Source organism: Vidua macroura, chromosome 5 (assembly GCF_024509145.1).
Source record: "Vidua macroura isolate BioBank_ID:100142 chromosome 5, ASM2450914v1, whole genome shotgun sequence".
Lineage (NCBI taxonomy): Eukaryota > Metazoa > Chordata > Aves > Passeriformes > Viduidae > Vidua > Vidua macroura.
Window position 1 is genome coordinate 22,190,669 of NC_071575.1, and position 22,264 is coordinate 22,212,932.

The 22,264-nt window shown below is 38.8% G+C and overlaps 1 protein-coding gene across 2 annotated transcripts in view; it reads left to right on the forward strand.

Annotated features, from left to right (window-relative positions):
• The window catches only part of LARGE1 (LARGE xylosyl- and glucuronyltransferase 1), a 269,021-nt gene that overhangs the window by 188,026 nt on the left and 58,731 nt on the right, over window positions 1-22,264 (forward strand). For both annotated transcript variants that reach the window (XM_053977660.1, XM_053977661.1), the window contains one exon: window positions 18,857-18,961. In XM_053977660.1, the coding sequence (XP_053833635.1) occupies window positions 18,857-18,961 (105 nt within the window). The remainder of the gene's footprint in view (window positions 1-18,856; window positions 18,962-22,264) is intronic.

Consider the following 22,264-nt stretch of genomic DNA (forward strand, 5'->3'; position numbering starts at 1 on the left):
AGTATACATTAATCTTCGTAACTATTCTCATCAACCTGACTGTCCAGTCTGCTGTGGTTTCAGTATTCCTGTTTGCTGTCCCTCCTCTGTCTACCCACCAGTATGTATAAAACATCAATATAATCTCTCCATGCTTGCAAATTACTGAATTCTGTATTCTTGGTGTGCTGACATGTTACAAAACACTTCCCAAGGTCGTGTCTGACATTAATAACTTGGTGCAGAGAGCTTTTCCTTTGCCATTTTGTTACCAGAACTTGGAATTGAAAGCTGCTTTGCTGGGGGAGTGACTTCACTCCCTCTGGGAAAGCATGTGTGTCTTTTTTTTTTCTTTTAAGTTCACTGATATGCAAAAGATCTAAAAAGTTAATCCTTTAAGCAGAGATGAACTAATTTGCAATCTTAGCAACTATTTAGATTCTTCTGTTGAAACAAGGAAAAAGGTTTGTGATTTATAGACATTAACATTGTCACAGTGTATTGGCAAACTTTGTGGCTCATGAAATAAGTTGATAAAAATCCATAGCAGGATTGAGAAGGAGAAGAGCAGTTCCACCAAGTGGAACAGCGGGGATCTGAGCTCTGCTTCCCAGCTCTGCTGCAGACATAAGCGGGCACTTTACTGCCTCTGCAGTCCTGGGTTCTGTTTGTGGGTTCCTTTCTCCATCCCATTCTGTCTTGCCTAGTCATTACAAGGGGCATGTGTGTGTGCAGAGCCCCTAGCTCTGGATAAGCTCCCCCTCTGCAAGTAAATTGCTCACAGGAATAAATATGTTCCTCACTGAGAATTCATAGTTCCTTCTGATTTATATCATGTTTAGCCTTAGTGGAATAATTGCTGAAGATTTACTGTGAATACGTGAAGTCGTAGCTGTCTGGTTTCGTTGTAGTTTCTGAGGTGCCATTTTCAGTACGCTTGAATGATAGCTGTCAGACACTTTTAGAGGGCAAGTACTACCATTTTCTGTGAAATTTAACATCTAGGGCCCCACATGATTCTGGTACTTTCTACTTGCAGAGTTTCTCCTCATGAAAACATCAAATCAGATGTACTGTCAGTGATCAAACAGCAATATACACATCCTGCTATGCCATACTGGTAGCATTTCCAAAATTGTGGTTGGATTCATTTTCACTTGAAAAGTGAAAGTTGTTAGTTTTAGTTTAGCTTCCTCTTCTAAGGAGCTAAACTTGGGCCATTCTGGATTAGAATTCATGAAGCCCAGTTTCCCAAATGGCAAAGCCTCTCCTACACAGCATGTGCTCCACGGAGTGTGCCTTGGCCAGAGGGTGCCTTGCCAGAAATTCTGTTCTTGGTCTGACAACTTCCCTCACCAACTTGCCCGGAGTGGGAAAGTGGGAGGTTGCTAATGAGCAGCAAAGACCAACAGCTGCTGTTTTTATGAGAAAATACATAAAACCGAGAAAATACATGAAAAACATTTAATTCTTCTGTAGTATAAATTTACCGTGCCAAATTCTAACCTGCTACAAGTTGGAATAGCTCCATTTGAGATAAAAGGAGTCCTTTTACCTGCTTGCTCTTTCTGAATATTTACTCCGTCAAGTCAATTTGTGTAAGTGGAGGGTCTTCATTCCCTGTCACACAGACTCACACCACTAAATCACTTTATCAGGATCACAGCAGGTGCTATTGCTGACATATAAGACCTGTTAAGTTCATTATATTCAGTTGCCCTTTAAAGCCAGAAGTGCTGGCAAGTTTTGAGGACTTGACAGTACTGGTGTTCACTGGAGCACCCTTGACAGAAATCATCCAAGGACACACATACCCGTGCAGCAGAACACATCAAATTTTAATGCAGACCCAGAGACATGAGGTACAGTTCCATTGCTCAGGTATGGTCTACAGTACAAATTGAAGCTGATAAATGGAAATAAATCTGAGAAGAGAGAAAATTCCTTGTGCAAAGGGACAGGGACCGGAGATTTTCTAGTGTCAAGTCCAGATTGAACTTAATGTTCAAAACTACTGCAACATGGCTGTAAAGTGGCATATTCTTTAGAACAGTCCACTAAAAAATATTTAAAAATCAGTGAACTAAGTTATGTAGTGAATTAAATCTGAAGTTATGAATCAAATTAGTTCTGTTCAATCAAAAACTGACTGACATATTCCTAAAGTCTTCATTACCCACAATAACCTTAAAAACTTTCTCACAAGCCTCCGTGATTATCAGCTCCTCCAGCAAATTAACTGTACCACAGTCGTGTCTTCCTGTAGTTATTGATTAGCTTAATCAAAGCAAACATATATAAAGGAGGGTTGGAATTTTTCTCCCCTTTCCAGTCAAATATGACCCACTTACCACTCTTATTCAGGAATATGTCTCAATCTGTCACCATGGAAATCATTTGATGTCACAAATATGAGATTTTAGAATCAGTTAATATGTCAGGCAGGTAGACCAAGACTAATTACAAAGGAGAAGAATAAATTTTAGCACACATGCATTTATTGACAGTAAGTAATGATGGGAAAGGAAATTAAGCAGCAGCTCATGATTGTTAAGTGGTCCAGAAGAAATACATCAAACTTTTTATGAAATCTGCTGTAAGTATTTAAATCACTTTTGGATTATACTGTGGAAACATTTTAATATGCACAGTATCATACACATTGGAGCTTATGAGAGACCTCCACTCTATAATTCTTAGGTAGAATTCATTTCCATTCTCAGTTTCATATGCTTGTTTCCATATTCCCCCCCCCCACATGTTATTGTTACAGGCATATTTATAATGTTAGTTTCTCTCTCATTCACAGTGACTTCCTAATAGAATATATGCAGAAATTATTAGAATTATTAAAAGAGACTCCTTTTTTGTTAACATTCTTCATCAGGGTTGATGTAGTTTCTGCTGCATATGTGCATGTATATAGTTGTGTGAGCAAAAACTCACTAAAGTTACTGAATGCTAGGTCTTGGTTTTTATTGCACATATATTCACACAGACTGTTCATTTAATGACTATACACATAGGACATTTATTAACTGGTTTTGCTGGTTTTGAGAGCAAAAAATCCATGGGCTGTTTCTCAAACAGTAGAGTTGAAAAGAAATTATTATAAAAATTTATAATACTTGTTTTTATCTAGCTTTCCTTCTTTTTCCCTTTGGAAAATTGTTTATTTTACCATCCATACAGCACAGGGAATAATAAAGTTTAGCTGGAGGTAGATTTTTCATATTAGTTGTCATTTGAAGAGATTCTGACAAGGCTTCTTAGACCTAAAAATCAATTCACAGTACTTTATTCTTTGATGTATCTGTAATGGTTTTGTACAAATGATTCTTTTTTTCTACTTTTTTTGTTATGGCTTGCAATTAAAAGGAGAAAAAAAAAAAAAGATTGATTTGCTTTCTGCAGTAAGAAGTATACATCCAGTATGAAAAATGACAGCACCTTTCTCTTCTGAAGGGAGATAGTAAGGATTTGCATTAATAACCAACACAGTTCTTCCCCACTGGGCTTTCTTCCAGCCAAGATACTAGTCCAAATAGAAAGAAATAGTTTGAAGTCATTCCATCCTAATTGACAGTGGCTAGAGAATTAAGTCCAAATCCTTGCATTTTATCTACCAGTAGATTATTCCATTCAATTCTGCAGCCAAATGAAGCCAAACCAAGCTCAGATGTGCATTACTCAAAACAGTTTGCTAGATGTGACTTTAAAAAACATTTTCCTGAAAACATTAAAACTTCTCTCCCAGCTCAGCCATGACTTCAGATGTTCTTCAGTGCAGTCCCTAAAAACACTAGGTACCTGTCTGTCAGTTCTCCTTTCCTGGGTTTGCTGTGTCTCGTAGTTGCTGATGGGGGCACTGAGAGACAGAGAATATTTTGGACCTACTGGCCTTAACTGAACAACCCTGCAATGTTGATTCTCCTTTCTGGTACTACAGAAAATAAATCTCAGGAAGAAGAGTTATGTCTTAAATTTGGTGGGTTTTCCCCTTGTTGGTCTCAGGGGTCAAAAAATCCTTTGTTCTACACACACTTAGTCTTTTCTTAAGTAGCAAGATTTCCTTACTTTCCATTGTTGTTTCTGTGAAACAAAAACATGACAATCCCTTTTCTCCCTCAGAGTCCTCTAGCAGAATGCTAATGTTGAGTAAGAGCTCACTGAAGTGACTGGCAGCTTCACTTTAAGAAGAATTCCTGTGTGTAAACCTCTCATATCCTGGAGGGACACTACCTTTCTGTTCTGGAAGCTGTCCTTTTTCCAGTCATGCATTTGCCTGACATTGCAACCATCTTGGCTGGAGGAGAAAAGTATGCAAGGAGAGAACTTTCAACGTAGTTTGATTTATCCTAATGCTCTTGCCAGTGAGTCACTGCTGTTTTGATCATTCTTGGTTTTGAACTACAGACTCAATAGATTGTAAGAAGCAAACAAAGGGAAGTGTTTTTCTCTCTTGCAGCAATTTAGGAAATGATTTTCATGTTTCATCTACACAAAGATGTTTAATTAAATACTTTAATCCTGGCCACAAATAATTTTTGTAGTGGTTTAGTGAGAGAAGTTCAGCATTGTCTTGTCATAGAGCGTTAACTTAATCCTGTCGTAGCTGCTCGATAATTACTCTCTCAGATCTGTCCTTGTGTTAGCCACAAAATTAGCTTAGAGGACTTGGAAGAAAAGAGGAGGGGAAAAATCCTTCAAATTAGTTAATAATTTATGATTGCTCTTGAGTCAGCCCTCATTCAGTCTTTCTGAGGGGTGAACCTTCCCATCTGTTGTGAAATGAAATAACAATAGTACTTTTCAATTTCTAGAGCTGATCAGAATCTGATAATGAAATATAGGTATTTTCTCCACTTCCAAAACAGATAATCTCTTTCTAATGCCTTTGTGTCTTAAGTCACATCTCACATAAATATTTCTTTCTTTTAGTCCAGACGTACTCACACAATTCACTTCCTTGCAGCATTGATCGTGTAAGCTTAAATGGAAAATTGTTTATTTTCCTTTCATGGAAAGACAGGAGCTCAGTTGCTCTTCATGTGGTGATAAAAAATGGAAGGTTGTCCCAGAATCTGATCTATGCCTTGGAGTTTGTTTCCTCCTGCAATTAATGGGCTAAGTGACATCATAGGAGCTTTAAATTCAATCAGAAGGTCACATCTTACTCTAGAAAGACAGAAACTAGCATTTCACATGTTGTGTTCTGCTTCTTTTTTTGTTACTTCGAGTAAGTAAGTACCACTGAAAATGATCCTTACATTTCTTATTTCAGTTTGCAAAGCACAATGGACCATCCATATCTTACAGCATTGAACACAGAGAGAAAATCTTACAAATTAGACAGAAAACAGTCCTGTCAAGAAGTTTGTTTCTGAAAACGCTTAGGGCATGATAGGAAGCAAGTGTAGGTCCAAGCTAAAAGTAGTGCTAATGAAGTGTGGAGTTAAGAAATGACCCAGGGGGTCACTTATGATACTATAATAGAAGGTGACTGAAACTGGATGGATTAAAATATGAGTTAATTAGGATACACTTGAAAAAAAAAAAAATCTTTGCACATATGATACTGCAAGAGTTATTCAGAACCACCTGCATTATATTTTCTTTGTGAAGAGTAAATCCTAGGCAGGTCTATCTGGGACTACACAATTGGATTTTATAAGTGAGTACAATGTTTGTGCACTTCCAGGAAAGAATCATGGAGAAGGAAGATCAGTTCTGCCTTCTAAAAGGGCAGAGGTGGAAACTGAAGTGAGATACTGAAGAGAGTCTTGCACAAATCTGCCCTCAGTGTTCCCAAAGGATTTACCTTTTTTAGAGATTAGAACAGATTATCTGTAAACATCCCATTTACTGGATGCTTTTGGAGCCATAAACTGATGTCCTTACAATTTGGTTTGGAGTGATTTAAGAAATTATTGCTGTCATCTCTTCAGTACTTTTCCATGAGCTATATTAAAAGGCTTTATGGGGACTTACTGTCCCTCTCATTCTCCATACAGCCATTGTAAAGGAGCAGTGGAGAGGGCTGTGGCTAACCCAGATAGCTGGACACCAATATGAACTGAGTGGGCAATAACTCCTGCCATGGGGGTAATTCCTCAAATTAGTGTGCTTGCTTCTGCAGCATTTATGTGACTGAGGTCTGAATTAATTCTCACAATGTTAAATCCAATGGAAATAAAGATTTCATCACTAAGTTTAACTGGGTCTTACTGATCTTCCTAATACGCAGCCAAAAGTGTCTTCTATATCACTCTATCATTCTTTTTTTGACTTACTGCCTTTCTAATCTGCAAATGCGTATATAAACTTCTTGCTGGTTTTTAGTACTTGAAAGGCAATACATTTTTAATTTGCTAAAATATTAAATATGTTTCTCTTGTAATTCTTGTAATTTGTATTTATTATGGTGCTTACTGACTATGCAGCATGACTGACAAAAGGTAACGTCAGTTTCCACTACATGGAACTATGAGCCAATAAAGGGTATAGTCTGATGTGTGATTCTCTGATGCGTGAGGGAAGCCCTTTGTTTTGTAATTTATTTCTTATTTAACACAAAAGAGCCTTATGGTACAGATAGGCTGTGAATAATTTAATCATACTTATCTCATACATTTATTCCCTTTTTTTAAGAGCAGGTACAGTGTGCCGTCTGACATGTGTGCTTGTGAGGGAGTGAGTTAGCTAGGTCCATTTTCGAGATTTTGGTTTTAATTTTGTTTTCCATCTCATCCTTAAACAGATGAAGAGGAAAATAAGTAAATAGAAATTTACTGCTATTTGACTTGCTGTTTTTACCCTTTTGATTACAAAATTTATTGAGATGCAAGATAGGTTCAAAATTCATAACAGCATTTTACTACTTCATAAAGCAGACGTTGCTTACACTTCATACATTAGTAGGGATTAAGGGGATTAGCAGATACCAGAGCTCCCTGCCCTTTGCATGCTTTCCTGCTGCAATTGCACACTTGGCTTCCTGCTTCTTGATGTCCTCAGAATTCTTAATTCTTTCATGCCTCTCTCTCATTTTACTGTGGAAATATGAGGGTTTCTAAGTATTTGAGATGATAATTTTGATTCTTTAGTATTTTTGAATGAATGCTTGAGTGCTAAACCTTGCTATAAAAGTCACTTTAAAAAAAACAGTAAAATTAGGCTCAGATTAATAAAGGGATACTGTTGTTTAAATTTAAATCTAGGTGGAGTTCCTATACATCATTATAAAGAAGTTCACAAAAGTTTTTCCAAGCTGCTGGTAGGCACCTTATTTTTAACCACTAGGGCATTTTAAGTTCTGTTGCTGTGCCTGCCTACAGATGCTGTTGTTTTGCTGAAGCCCAGCAAATGCTAGCTATTTTCAGCCTAAATCCATTTTACATCCTGCCTCTTCTGCACATAACCTTTTAGAAGGTCCACACAAGTTGACCTCATTACAGGGGAAGAGTTGGTGGGGTTTGTGGAGTGCTAGTGTGACGTTTTATATACTAATGTAGGGGAAGGAGCACTCCGCCAGAACAGGGAGGGAGGATCTGTGTGAGAAGTTGGGAGTGATGCTTTTTCATAGGTGCAGATGACATGTGAGGCAGTCTGCAGTCTGACCATGTGCGAAGCCCTTCAGCTTCCAGGAGGAGAACCAAAAAGACCTTTCTAAACATTAGGGCCGGTAGACTTCTGCCCTCTTTTTGCTTTTTATCATATAATGTCAACGTTATCCAGTGAGCAAACTCCCAGTAATGAACTCTGGGTCTCTCCCCATCTGTCTCACTAAATGCCATTTGGAACAAGTGCCTTTTCATTTGACAATAAAATCAATGAATGAAATATTAGAGGCTTGAACGATATGATGTGCAGAATACATTATGGGACTTGTAGTGTTTCAGTGGACAGTAAGTCTTGCCCTTTCTCCCTGTTACCACCAACAGATCTACTTAATGAAACTGGTGCCTTCTGCTAATCTCTCACCTCTTTGCCTTTGGACTTCAACTCTTTTGCAACACTTCAAAGACTCTCTTACTCAGGGCTGTATGATAAAATTCTTTATTTCCTGTGCACTGTTGGCCTCACATTTTTCATCTGTTTGTCTTAATTAAAACCAGACCTGCACTAACTAAATAATTAAACGAGGGAGTGGGAACTTAAGCTGATTTTCATAACACTTACTTTTGTCCCTTTACTTAGTTGAGATAGCCTTCTTCCTCTTTGCTCGAAGATTCTTCAGAACAGCAGGAATCACTCATTACTAAGCCAATAAACAGGGACAAAAAGAAAATATCAGTGCTGAGACAGACTTGTGTTAAACATCTGAAAACCACTGGTACTATCCACAGAGTGATCTGCAAAAGACTGAAGAATGGGGGGGTTTATTGCTTTTTCCAAGCCTTACTGGATTCTGCATCAGGAATATGAACCATTTTGTAGTCATGCTAGCAAAATGTGTCACATGTGTAGTAAACAGCCATAAACTAAGAAAGTAAACTAGCTAATGTTTGCTAGCAATCTACAAGGCATCCTGCACAATTTGTTCTTGGAGCTGAAGGTGCTGAGCTCAACGTGAGCTCACGGTGTCTACGTAATTTTACCTTTGTGCCTGTCATGACTCTGTAGTATTGGATGTGCTGGAAAAACTGAGCCAATGCAATGTATGGTTTCAAGTTGGGTTCACAAGTAAACATATTTTCGGCAAGAGAGCATCTCAACCACTTTCCTTTTAAATCCATATGTCTCTGGAGTACAGGTTGAAAGACAGAGAAGAACGTAGAGAAAGGATGGTTGTTTTCAAATTTAGGACCAATTCTCTGCACATTTATTAGGTATTTGCAGTGGTCCATCTCTTGCTGAGAAAATAACTTACAACACTTCTATTCTGTTTTCCAAGTTGTTATTTTCTTCTTCTCCACTGCCTGAGTGCAGAATCCTATTTAGGGAAGCTGCAGCTCACTGAAGAGGTGACCTGTCTCTGATTGCACAGCTGGTCAACATAAGAACGAGGAACAGATCCCAAGACTCTTGAACTCATCACTAAAGCATGAGATGTCTGATACAGCCACTGTTTTGTAGCATGAGGCAGAAGCATCTCTTACTGTGTAGGCTCAAGGTTCAAAACAGCAAGTTGTTGTTTGGTATCAGAGCTCTGTCCTATTTCCTGATACAGGTTTAATTGTGCTTAATCATTAGGTGTGAACAAATATTTGCTGTGTCACCTTACTGTCTGATACTCCTGATGCATAAATAATTCCTAGCAGTAGTGTTTGTGAGCTCTAATGTGTCTTGAAGCCAGTAATTAAAAGGATGAAGTGAGCTGTTTGCACAAACCAATTGTCAGTGTACTAAGTGCCCTTAATATCATTGGCAAGAAGCACTAGGCAGGTAGCATCATCTTATTGCAGTCTGTGTCTCCTGAAGAGACATCTCCTGAATTTTCATCTAGAAGAATTTGCAGAGGCTGGTAAAGCCACATAGCCAAAGGGAAATGCAAAGCTTGTTTATTTTTTTAACAGAACTGAACCCAACAGAGGGGAAAAATAATGTCAACATAGTTGAATTTCAATACCACATACTATAACTTGGCAACCTTTTTCACAATAAGTGGATGACTGCAACCCTTTTCTGGTTTTTTTTCTGATTTGATTTTTTAAATTGTCACTAGAAAACCAACTCTTTTCATTTTGTTCATCTTGGACAGAGGGGGTTCTGCCTCTGCTTCTGCATTTTGGATTTTCTCTGATTCTTGGGGAAAGTACTTATGATACACTGATTTCTTGCTTAAAAATATTCTTGGTGTGTTAATTGATTTAAAAGATTTGTTCCTTTTCAATAAAAAGAAAGGGGGGCTTATATCTTGCTGTTAATAAATGATAACTGCCCAAAAGGATATGAAGTAGGAAGCTGTGCACAATTTTCTTGAGCAATCTTTGGAATATTAGGAAGCTCTTACTCTCTTTCTCTAATTCCTTGCTAGCAAAGAAGTTTACCGTTCCAACAACCTCAGACAACAATCACTGAAACCTGATGAAGAGTAGTGATGCAGTGATGTGGTGAAAATGAGAGACAAACAGACAACTTCGAAATTCTGTTACCTGGTGCAAATATAAGTTAAGATCATTCAGTTAACATCACCACTGAAAAATGTAGCTGCCTGAATGTCAAGAGGAAAATGATGAGACATGCCTGGAATCCTAAGGGATGTACCCAAAGTAAATCTATGTCAGGGCAGCAGATAGCATTCAGAGATGTGGCAAGGAAAAACTCAGCCATCAGTGGACCCAGTGAGCTGACAGCTGCTCGAAGGTGAGCTGAGTGGGGATTTCTAAGAGTTACTGGCAGTGACAGTTTAGGCACTAGGCTCTCATTAGGGACAGTCTCTCGGTGTCTAAAATCAGTGCTCTGGGTCTCACAAGTCCTAGATCACCACTCACCTCCCCAGTGACCTTGGAAGTGTCACTCCATCACCATGAGCCTCAGTTTCTCCTGATGTAGGTTCTCCTTAATGAAGTGCTACTACTGAAAGTAGTAGCATTCAGAGCCTCATTGATCACATACTGCATCCTGCTGCTCAGCTCCCCGCGACCGAGACACGTTTCACAGGTGGGCTGTGTGCCAACAAAAATGTGCCTGTCAGGACCTTATCCTCTTTATAAAACTGATGCACTTAAGACAGGCAGAGTCATAGTGCATGGATAGTTACTTTCTGGCTCTTCACAGTTTTATTGCATTATCTTTGGCAGGAAAAAAAAAAAAAAAAGGCATTTTTTGTTCAGTAATCGCTTATTCCTTCATAGGCCAAATTCAAGCAATGGTTTTAATGTCTTGTATATTCCTGAAACTCTGGACCCTTTCTTTCAAATCAATGCCTGAATATTAGAAGGGGTGGATTTGAATTGACTTTGTTCACAAGGATGTTTTGCTGCTTTCAGAGAAAGAAGTTTTCAATTTTACAAGAGAGTGCAGTTTTACATTGAATAAATCAAAAATTTAAAAGAAGACCATGATAAGGGAAAAGCCATTGGTGTGAACAAAAAAAGTAAGGTGTGTAGTCAGAGCAGTGGGTCCATCTTGCTGACCTCCTGCAGCCTGGTTATAAAAGTATTTACGAGCTGGAAACGGTTCGTGTGAAGTCTCCTATCGCTTATTAGATATCTGTTGTTAATTAGGCGTCAGTTCTACTGCTGGGACTATTTGTACTATAAGCAGTGACATAAAAACTGAGGTGAGGAAGGCTGCTACATGGCTCAGCAGCCCATGTAGCTGGTATGGGCCTCTCTTCTGCTCAAGCTTACAATTGCACAACCATTTCATTCCTCTCCAGACTCCATGCCCGAGCACATTTCATGGCAATGAGTTGGGCATGTCACAGAATGGGTCCAGGTTGGAAGGGACCACAGAAAAATCTCAAAAAGTTTTGTTGCAAAATTAAAGGTTTTTTTCCTATGCTTACCCTCTTGTGCTCAGCTGCTGAGAATCCATTTCACTGAAATTCTGCAGATGAAAGTGCTGCAAACATTAATGATAGATTTACTAGCTTTGCTGGGGTTTGCTGGACTTCTCACTGTCCCCTTAATTTTTCTAACAAGCTCCTTGGAGGACACTAGAAGATGAACGGAAACCCAATATATTTTCTTCTCTTGATTGATTTCATTCTTTCATCTTTCCTTATGAAGATGAATCAGGTTTTCACCCCAACCTTTCTCAGTCCAGTTCTGTATACTTCATCCTCTTGATCGCCTTTTATGTATGCCTTTTGAATCCTCCCTCCTACCACATAGAAAATATTTGTCATGTTTCTCTCTGTATAGACTATTGCCAAGTTATTTTTCTTCTCTAGTCTGAGTTGCTTTGACTTCTTTTGTCCTTGTCACATCACCATCTCCGAGTACATCCCAGAAGTCAGCTGATACCATTGCTTTAGTCCTTGTTTCAGCCTTGCCAGAATTTGCCTTCATTCCTTTCACTTGCTCTTTTCTCTTCCATTGAGTCAACTTGGCTCATCTTGACTTTCTGTGCCCTTGATTTATTGTATCTACCTCTGCCTCATTTGTCTACCATCCATTCTTATCAGGTATTCACTGCCTGTATCCTCTCTTCTTCTGCTGTCACCAGTGTACTATGCACATGATGTTCCTGTGGAGCCATCCTCTCCTCTTCTGAGCCAGTCCTGCTGTACCTTCAGTGCTTCTCTTTGGCCTCCTTCTCATCCAACCTGTGCTATAATAACTGTCTGTGCAGTTTCTCTCCATGAGTATTTAGTCCACTAAGAAGGAGTAATGGTTGCTGGGAAACAGCAACTATTTAATGCAAATGAGATATCAAGCAAAAAAGTTTAACTTTTGCAGGAGACATTTTTCCTTGAAACTTCACATTTTCATATGTAATAAAGAAGTTCTTCACAGCAGAGACTATATATTTGCACACGCATATTTGTACATATTTAGGTATGTATATGTATATATATGTGTATGTGTGCATACAAATATAATGCTTGTATCGGTCACATGTTTGCATACCTGTGAAATAAATGCACAGTAGAGGTTAAAGTATTCGATTCTGCTGAACACAACGCATCCTGTACCATACAAGTGTATGAGACAGTGTCAAACTGTATTTTTATGGTCTGGCACGCTTGTGTTATAGAGCATCCACAAAGTTTCATGTGTGTATTGCACATTGGTTCATGGTAAAATTTCTAAAAAAAAATCATAGAGGAAAGTCCTGAGGGATTTTGTGCATGAAATAAATTTTCAGAGCTAAGTCAGGACATTTGTTGCATGAGAAGACAGAGTCTCTTTTAGAAATGAGAGAGGACCTGGCAGTAGAAGAGAGGAATGAGCCTGAGAGCAGGAAAAAACATGCTTTTATATAGACAGTTCAAGAATTGCAAAGGACAGTGATAGTGAGGATGAAGAACTTGAACTTGACAGTGATCTGAAGAGGTGGATGAGAGATGTAGCAGGAGAAGTGAAATATTGTATGAACCAATATATGGTCAGGGGCAGGAAGGCCATCAAGAAAGGGTCAGTCACTCAGGCAAGTCTTAATATGAAGTGTAACACATTCAGCTGGTATCAGTCAGCTTAAGCACACTAATTTCCTTGAAATCATGCTGATTTATACCAGCTAAGGATGTGGCTTCACACATTTCAGAAAGGAAGGGTGTGTTAAGCAGGTGTTTAAAGGCTAAAGAAAAAGAAATCAGCAGAAGCAGAAAAGAGGCAAAGGGCATTAATCAAAGATTTTAACACTGAATCATGCAGAAAATAACTCTGCTTTATTGCATGAGTATAGATTCAACTAGTTCTGACAGTGTTCATCAGGCTTGGTACTGGCCAATTTAGAATGTTTCCAGCATTCAGAATATGTACATTTTCCTCTCTTCCCTTCTGTCAGTTTTTTATTCTCTATTTCTGTGTCTCATTTTGGGAACAGAATGCTGCAGTTCTGAATCCTGCCAAGCTTGAATCTTAAATTTTTGTTGAGTCCTTCTCATCTGTTTCAGCTTACACTGAAGACATGCACTGCTCTGGAAGTATTTGGCTGTAGCTCCAGCATTCGTGTCTGTATTAAATTTCTAATTATCTAAACCATGGCTGTTAGAGTAGTTAGAAGTAGCAAGACAGAGTTCTGCTCTGTTCTACTTTAATAGTCTCTGCAGTGTAGAAATTTCTTACTTTTTATGTTTTTAGAGGCTGAAAACTACTTTGCACTTGATTTTAACTTTGAAGGCTTCTACCAAATACAGCTAAACCTTGCAAATCCAACAACCAGGAGAACTGAGTTGAAACAGATCTTTTCAGTGATACCAGCTCACCCTTTGGCCATGGGCAATCAGCAAACCCCAGCCCTTCCTTCCCCTTTAATACGCCTTCTTATTTTCCCCTTTCTGGAAACAGTCTGATGTGTCCTGAGAGAGTCCAATTTACACAAAGTGTTAGCAGTGGGTCCAGTGCTCTTACTTGAATTGCAGTGGAGTCATGTAAAAGCCATTATAGGTTTAAAGGAAAACAAAAGTTTCCACTAAAGATGTTGAAAGTACCTGTAATAACCATAATTTTTTACTATTTTTATTGTTTGTTATAGCTAAATACATCAAGGCAAGAGCAGAGGTTAAGGTCCTGTGCACCATAAGCTGTAGAGAAGATGAAATCCTCTAAAACTGGGAAAAAATTAGGGCTAGGAAAATATTGTTGACTGGCACCAAGAAAAAAAGTAGCAGATACCAGACCCAACATAAAGAAAAAGCTGATACTCTTTCAGATGTGTCATGTGCCATGAGTCACTGCATCCAGAGGACCCCTATTAAGAAGTGCCACCATGCTGCTGCACTGTTGCAGTGCTCCGTGTTGCATAGTTGCTCCTCCTTGCTGCTGGAGACAGCTCTGTGCTAGATGGAACTTCAGCCTGGCCGCATGCTGCTGCTCTTACCCTTTCAGTAGAAAGTAGCACACACTAACTCTGAGGACTTATATTTGCAACATGTGAGGCAGGCAAAATGGAAGAGGGGTAAAGTTTTATTCAGGAAGAATTGAGCAAGAGGCTGTTCAGTGTCACCCAAGAAATCAGTGTAACAGCTGGGAGCTGAGTTAAGGTCTGGAGTCCCCTTCAGTGTCTGAGTTACGGCATAATGCTTTCCCCTTCATTAGCCACCAAAAATCTGTGAAGCAAAAGCAGAATTGAAGGCACAGAGTTGTCAGGTTCAGAAGTGTCTGTTTTTCCATGGAAACCTCTTCCCAGCAACAGCCAAGCTTCTCATCGTGCAAGAGCTGTCAGGCAGCTGTTCTGTGCAAAATGCTGGAGCTGCAGCTGCTTTCTGGAGAAGTCTCAACCCACAGCCAGGCAGCAAACAGCCCCATTCCTAGCAATTCAACTGTAATTCTGCCTGCCCAGTAATTTTTCACAGTGGTCATGCCAGAATCATAGCCTTGTTTTCTCTTGTCTGGCTGTTAGTGATGATGTATGAAGAAGTAAGAAAGACAGCTTAATTTTCATAAGCTAACTTCTGCCTGGAGTAACAGAGAGTGAGAGGAGTGCACTTAATCATGACTGAAGGACCAGAACAGAAAATGATAGAGCTTTTGCTGTTAGTTGTGGTATTTTATTATAATAACTCTTAGGAAGAGGAAACAGGCAGCTCAGAATGCTGAAAGGTTCAAATCCATTACGGCAGGCACCATGTTCTCATCTGCTGGAAGAATAGCTCACATAACTCTTTTAGGCTTGCCTTTTCCAAAAGGCCATGCTGGAAAGGAACTCCAGTGTATCCTGCCCAGAAAACCTGAATTCAGACTGAACTATGATCAGAGGAGAAGTGAATCTGGTGATATTTCCTGCAGATCTGTGAGCACCGTGGAGGGAAGGCACAAAGGGTGGCAGAGAGATAGGCTGCTCATGGTCAGAGAGATCTTCAGGGTGCCTGCTTGACACCCTGCATCCCTTTGGCCATTGCTTCATGTCTGTAACTTTGTGATGCACTTGAAAAAGTAAATAACTAAATGAAATAGCTGGTACTGGACAGATATTCTCACAACGATTCTTTAAAAAACAAAAATTCATTAAAAGCACTGAGTGAAAGCTTTTGAGTGAAGTTTTAGTTAGTTGCAATTGGAAGGACAAAACTTTTTTTTTGTTTTGTGGTTTGGGGTTTTTTTGTTTGTTTTTTTTTTTTTTTTTTTTTGTTGTTTTTTTTTGTTTGAACTTTGAGATACATGGAATAATGTGGTCTATAGGGTATATATTATGCATCTGTATTATGTGTCATATTGTTTTATATTATTTAACGTGAGGATGGTTGTACATTCTTAGATGTTATTTTGATATCTTCAGATCAAAATATTTGGGGAATGTCTTCCAGAAAATATTTCTGATTTTCTTTTTCCTGTATTGATTCAGAATGGAAACCTTTTTGGAAACATTAATATTTGCTATGTAGCTGAAGTTCTGTTTTCTGGATTACTTCTGCCTTAAGTCAAGATCACAGAGACAATGTAAAGGGAAATAAAATATATTCTTTGGCAGAGACAGCAACACTGTTCCAGCCTAGAGAAAATAGAAATATAACTAGAGAAGATGGAAAGCATATCTCCATAATTTTCTCCAAGGTGGCTTGGGAGACAAGCTATCACATCTGCCTAATAGGCTTTTATGCACCAGTAAGAGTTACAACAGCCTGACAAGTTGCATAATGCTCTACCCTAGGACAGTGTGTGAACGTGTGCACATTCCCAGGCCATTGCAAGAGCAAAACAAAGTGTGTTAGCTCATACATCTTACTGTGTGTTTGTGACAAGCTAAAAGGGCTTGTACAGGCAGTTATTCCAGCTCAGTTGATACACAGTAAGTCACATTATCTGATCCATGTATCTGAGCCCTAAAGCTTACATGATGTTCATTTCTGCCTTCGTCTATGTCCCATATGAAACCTCAAGGAATACTGGTGAAAGTTTTTTTTTTTTTTTTTCTGGTATCATCAAAAATAAAGGGAAAATACAGAAAGAAATTATACAACTACAGTAAATATATGCCAACATAATTTCCTGAACCTGTTTTAGTTTATCTTGGCATGAGAAATAATAATTGAGAAATAAGTATTTCAGGGGTAGGTTATAAGAACTGAGATTTTGGACTGGTATGTGGGAAATGAAAACCACTGACAAGCATTAAGGTTTGTTCATTTTTCCTTATCCATTGGTTTAAAGGCTGAAGTCTCTAGCATGTTGGGAAGTCCATGAGGCTAAAATAGTGAAAACAGATTGATGCTCCATGGTAAAGAAGTTTGGTATCTGCTTCTTGCAAATGAAATTCTGACATTTCATTTGATGGTAGCTGTACTATCCTGAGAAGAATCTGTGGACTGCTAAGTTGTGAAATGTGCTATTAGATTATGGGCAGGGTCAGTCTCTTGCTACCAGCTGTGCCCCCCCATTCCAGCCCAGCTGCACCTGCATTTTCTGTTGGTTTGGTTTCTTTATTTCTCCTCATCCTTTATTAGCCAATGCTTCTTATCTTGATTTATTCTACTAAACATTCAGACTTACAGCTTGGAGTCAACAAATGTTGGTTTAAATTGTGTCCTTCAGCCTCTTTTTGCCTTAGGCTCCTTTCAGCCAGTTGAGATCCCTTTCATATTTCCTCACAGTATATGGCTTGTGATATCTGATGTGCTCTCCAGTGTGTTCCAGGTGTCTCACAGGTTGAGAGATGCTGTCGTTTATCTGTACGAACAGAGTTCCTTAGGATGTGTTTGCCTCTGTCTTGTAATTTCCTTCATTTGCTTGTGCATTGCAGTTTTCAGTAGCACCAATGGGTCTTTGATATGATTCTTTTGCTCTCTCACAGATTTTCCACCTTCTTAAAAAATTATTTATGGGATCTAATGTGAAAAATTCTATATACTGTATAATAAATATGTAATGGAATAGGAGAGACATCACTGGAAAATAAGGTCTGGTGAGGAGAAGCATGTTGTCATTAGGATAAAGTAGGATGATGCTAAAGTAGTGTGGAGTGGACTTGGTAATCTCTCGGAGTTATTTTTAGATTGATTTCCATTCACTCCTTGAATGCTTTCATAGTGTTCTGGTTTGTTTTTTAAATGCAGTGGCCAATCGCTGCTGTTCATGCTCTTTTGTAACAGCATTCAAGACACATTGGGGTTAATGACATTCCACTGAATTGCAGATACCACAGTAGAGTATTGCAATCACTTTTCAAGCCAATTATAAAATTGAGTTAATAATATTGGTCTTTATGTCTTGTTCTCAGCCCAGCCTTGTATTGGACCATGCTGAAGTAGCTGTGGTTCTATGTAAGCAACATGCAGTGATCATTTCAGGCTTGCAGTGCACTGCTGTGACCATACACACAATTTTATGAGCATAGCTGGGATTTGAAAATGAGCCTTCAAAGCATGATGCTTAATTGCTTTCTCAAAGGGTTGCAAAATAATTTCCAGTATCAGTCTCAGTGTCCTCACGGAGCATGTCCCTCTTTCAAAGCACCCTTCCTTTTCCTTTCTCTGACTAGATTCAAATGCAGTTCTCCCTTTCCCTCCATCCTCTGTTACCACAGCATCATTTCAATCACTTCTCTTATTTACATTTTATACACCACATTTTAGGATACATAATTAAGTCCTTATCTATACAAACATTCATTTCTCGGTTGATTTTTAAGCAGTGCAAACCTTCTAGACACATTTGATTTCAAATACATTTTACTATGACTGAAGCCAGCTGCTAATCAATGCAAGATAAACCGAAATAAAACTGAAGTCATAATTTCTATGCAGCATTCTACATAGGCTCACCTAAATGACTTCCAAATTACTCTCTTAAATTAAAACAGTGCAACTTTCTTATGTAGGTAAACTTTTCAAATCCAGTATTTTTTGGAGCAAAAGGGGTAATATGTGTTATTCTTTTTTTCTCAGTCATTCTTTGAGACGTTGAGCCTTGTTCTTCAATTATGTTATCTCCATCAGAGTATGAACAGATCTTCATATTAGATGATCATTTTACCAACACTTAATTCTCACTAGGAGGATTCTCCATCATTATATTCCAAAATCAAGCAGCATTCAGATTTGTCTGGATGACATATTTCTGTCAGCATGACAAAGGTTCCCACAGTGTTTAATTACTCAGGCTAGCCAGGGAAGAAGGGAAGAAATGAGCCGTGCTGAATTTGCTGTGCCAGGCCTGCTTGTCTGTTACATAAGCTGGCTTCTTCTGAAGGCATGGAAGGAAGGCAGCACCCCATCTTCTGCCTTCTGCTTCCACTGGTTGTCCCTTTCCAGATTTCCTGTGTGTATTCCATTTATTGATTGTCTTATATCTTATTATATTCTTGCAATTTGCTCATTTTCCAGGGCAGCAAGTTCTTGGCTTGGTGGAGAACCAGAGTGATTGGTATTTGGGCAACCTCTGGAAGAACCATCGTCCCTGGCCAGCACTTGGGAGGGGCTACAACACAGGTAGGACCTGAGGGTTTGCTTTGAATTAACACCTGCAGTCAGTCTCCTCGTATAGAGAGTATGAGGTGTGGTAATTTGTACCTCCCTTCCTAAGCTACAGCTAAATTCTAAAAAGGAAAAATGATACAATGTCATGCATTTTTGAACTTCTGGTCTTCTCTAAATGGTGTTAGAAAAGATTGTGTGACATCCTTTGGGGAAGAACAGAGCTTTTCAGCGATCTGACAGGTCCTCAGCACATCTCCTACAAGATTTCTGTCCACAATGACTCGTATGTAGACGCAGCAAGAGGGAATGAATAGGAGTTGATAATTTTCTGTAGAGAAGTAAATGGTATCACAAAATGTTAGCCCAATAAAGATAATAACCCCTGCAGGACACCAATAGGGTCATAATTGTCCTAATAAAATGCAAGCTACTGGCCATCAGTTTCTGCTGCCATGAGAAAGGAATAAAGGCACCACATCAGAGAATTTATTAGGTTACAAGAGACAGGTCTTCCCACTGATTTGTGTTTGGTATGTGAGAAAACATACCAGGTGCATAAAGAACACACACGTACACCTAAATCATTTCAATGCGGGCCTTTAAATGCTGATGCAGTGAGTTAGGTTCTCTCTCTCTTTGTAATAAAAGGGCAGAACAGATGGTGAAGCCTCCATTTGGAACAGATGAGTCCATTTAAATATCCCTGCACTATCAGGAAATTACTCACCATTAAAGTGATTTTGCTTCACATAAATATATTGGATTAAATTAAACAGACTAACTAGAAAAACGATGGACCAAGTTGTGTGGTTGGGTCATCTGTATCTCTATGTTCCTACGTATATTTGTGGGAATCCCACTAATTTTTGTGAATTTGTATTTTAGCCTCTGCAGAGCATCTCTGTTTTCTGGGAATGTTGAAAAGAATAGCCTAACAGAACCACAGATTGGTACGGAAACAAGATCTTGACAGAATAGGTTTGTTTCCTAACTCTTCTTTGCCAGAATTGCAAATAGAAAGGCTAGGTCTGCCCACCCCTGTTCTCCAGTCCCCCCAAAGCATGAGACAGAGATAAGTTTCATCAATTTTTCCTGAAATCTGAAAGCTTGTGTTATACACAACTCAACTTGTTGGTGTCAATTCAGTTCACTGTTACACCACAAAGCAGTATCTTTTGTTCTACTGAGAGATGACCACCTTCTATAGCTACCTTCTTTCTGCTGTATTTTTGCTTTTTCCTTTCTGCCATTTTAATGCTGGCAGAGGGAAATCTGGCACAACCACATAACATCAGAATAATGCAGTAATGTATGGTGGGTAGTATAAAATACATATATTTATATCTAAAATGCTAATGTTAAAAAAAAATCTGTAAGGCTTTAACTTATGTTGTCTTACTCTTCCAAATGGTTTATAGGAATACCAAATGTCAGTATATCACATAAACCTTACACTGAAAGCAAAAATAATCAAATATCTGTAGTCCTTCACATACACTGCATGTGTTTATTCTTGTATTAACATGTACCTATCAAGCCATGCATAATCCCATAATCCTGCACAAGATTTTATTTTCCTCACAATTTCTTTCTTCACACAACTCACCTTGTAGTTATAAAAACTCTTTTTTTAGAAAGAAAACCAGAAGGTAGATAATGTATGGAAGATTGACAAGTGATCACAAGAAGTGGAATGTTGTTTTTTCAAGTATGTGGAACAAGAGGTCACTGAGTGAAACAGTGCAACCTCTGAGAAGTAGGAAACGAGGTTATTGACAGAATCAGCACCCTTTAATATAAATTTCTTGATTGGATTAATTGTTTGCCTCAGTAATCTAGCAGAGACTGGAGGTATATATTTCCCAGGGAAGATGAAACTGGGTCTTGTTTGATGTGTTCAGTAAATAAAAGTAATTGACATTGAACACAACAGTGTGGCCAAGGAGGATTCAGAAAACTAAAGCAGGAGGACACCGAAAAGAGACGCAGTATCTCTAAGCAAAACACTCATGAAAGGCAGCAGTCCAGGAGAGGGAAGGCATAGAAATGCAGGTGCCTAGAGCTGTACTTAGCAACTCCGAAAGGGCCCCCAAACCCCTGAAACTTTAATGAGCTAAACAGAGCTGGATCAGGGGGAGGCTCTCAGACAGACTTTGCTCTTGCTCTTGAGAGAGTATTTACTACAGACCTAAGGTACAATCCTAAGAGAAGAGATTTTTATATGAGCCTCTTCAGCCAGACCTAACCCTGGCAGATTTGATTTTGAAGCACCTCTCAAAGTTCTACTGCTCCTCACAATTTCTGAAGATAATTTCTCTTTCACTCTTATCTTTCTATGCCTGAGCCTCTGTGGACAACATACAGGCTGGGAGAGTCCCAGAAGGCAGGTGTATCAAAGGCAAAGATGTGTTTGTTCCTTCTTTGCTGCTTCTTTAAAGCCAGTAAGCATTTGCGCTCTGCTCGTCCTTGTGTGCCCAGGCCAGACCTCCTGACAGCCAGTACAGATTTTCATTGAAAGATTTTATTTGGTTGATTTTCATTCTTCCTCATTTGTACAGGCAGATAATCCAAGTTGTACTTTAGTCCATGATAATATAATTGTTGAAAAAACAGACCAAACCCAAAGTCAGATGATTCAATTAGTGTTTAAAGTGTTCTTAGTTAGAACCATTCTTTACTTGTGATAGCATTCTCTTCCTCAAGCATTTTAAACGCCATTCCTTCTGTACCACAAAGTTTTTTCTGTACTTCACTGGCACTCAGTGAGCTGCTTAATCAAATGCCCTTCATATATATCAGCCACTCCATGTTGTCAGCACTGAGTTAACTCTTCCAGATTCCTCATACACTAATTCAAGCACAATTTCTTGCTATGTAACTATATTATCTTTCACTAATTACTCTGTGCTTTTGAAAGTATTGCTACACTATTGATTTTTCTTTTTACAGATGTTAAACTGACAGCTTCAGAGTTGCACTGTATAGTTTGACATTAATTTCGGGAGTAACAGTCATCTTGGTCCTCAGAAAAGTATCGTATAAAAGAAATTCTAAACATAAAAGATTTAGTACTTTTTTTTTTTTTTAGTACTTTTAGTCTGCCTTATACTTTCCATCATGGTAGAGAATAGCTTTTAAAAGCAGTCTCTGGTGACTGTTAAGGCTTCTGACCACTTCTTCAGGGCTGTGAATCACCCCTGGCTTCTCTGGCTTTAGTGCAGCAGAGCCAACTTCCATCAGCTGAGAATGGACCCCATGCCTGCCAAATGGAGCTTTAGGATAAATCTATAATTTGCGTGCTGGGGATCATTTTTA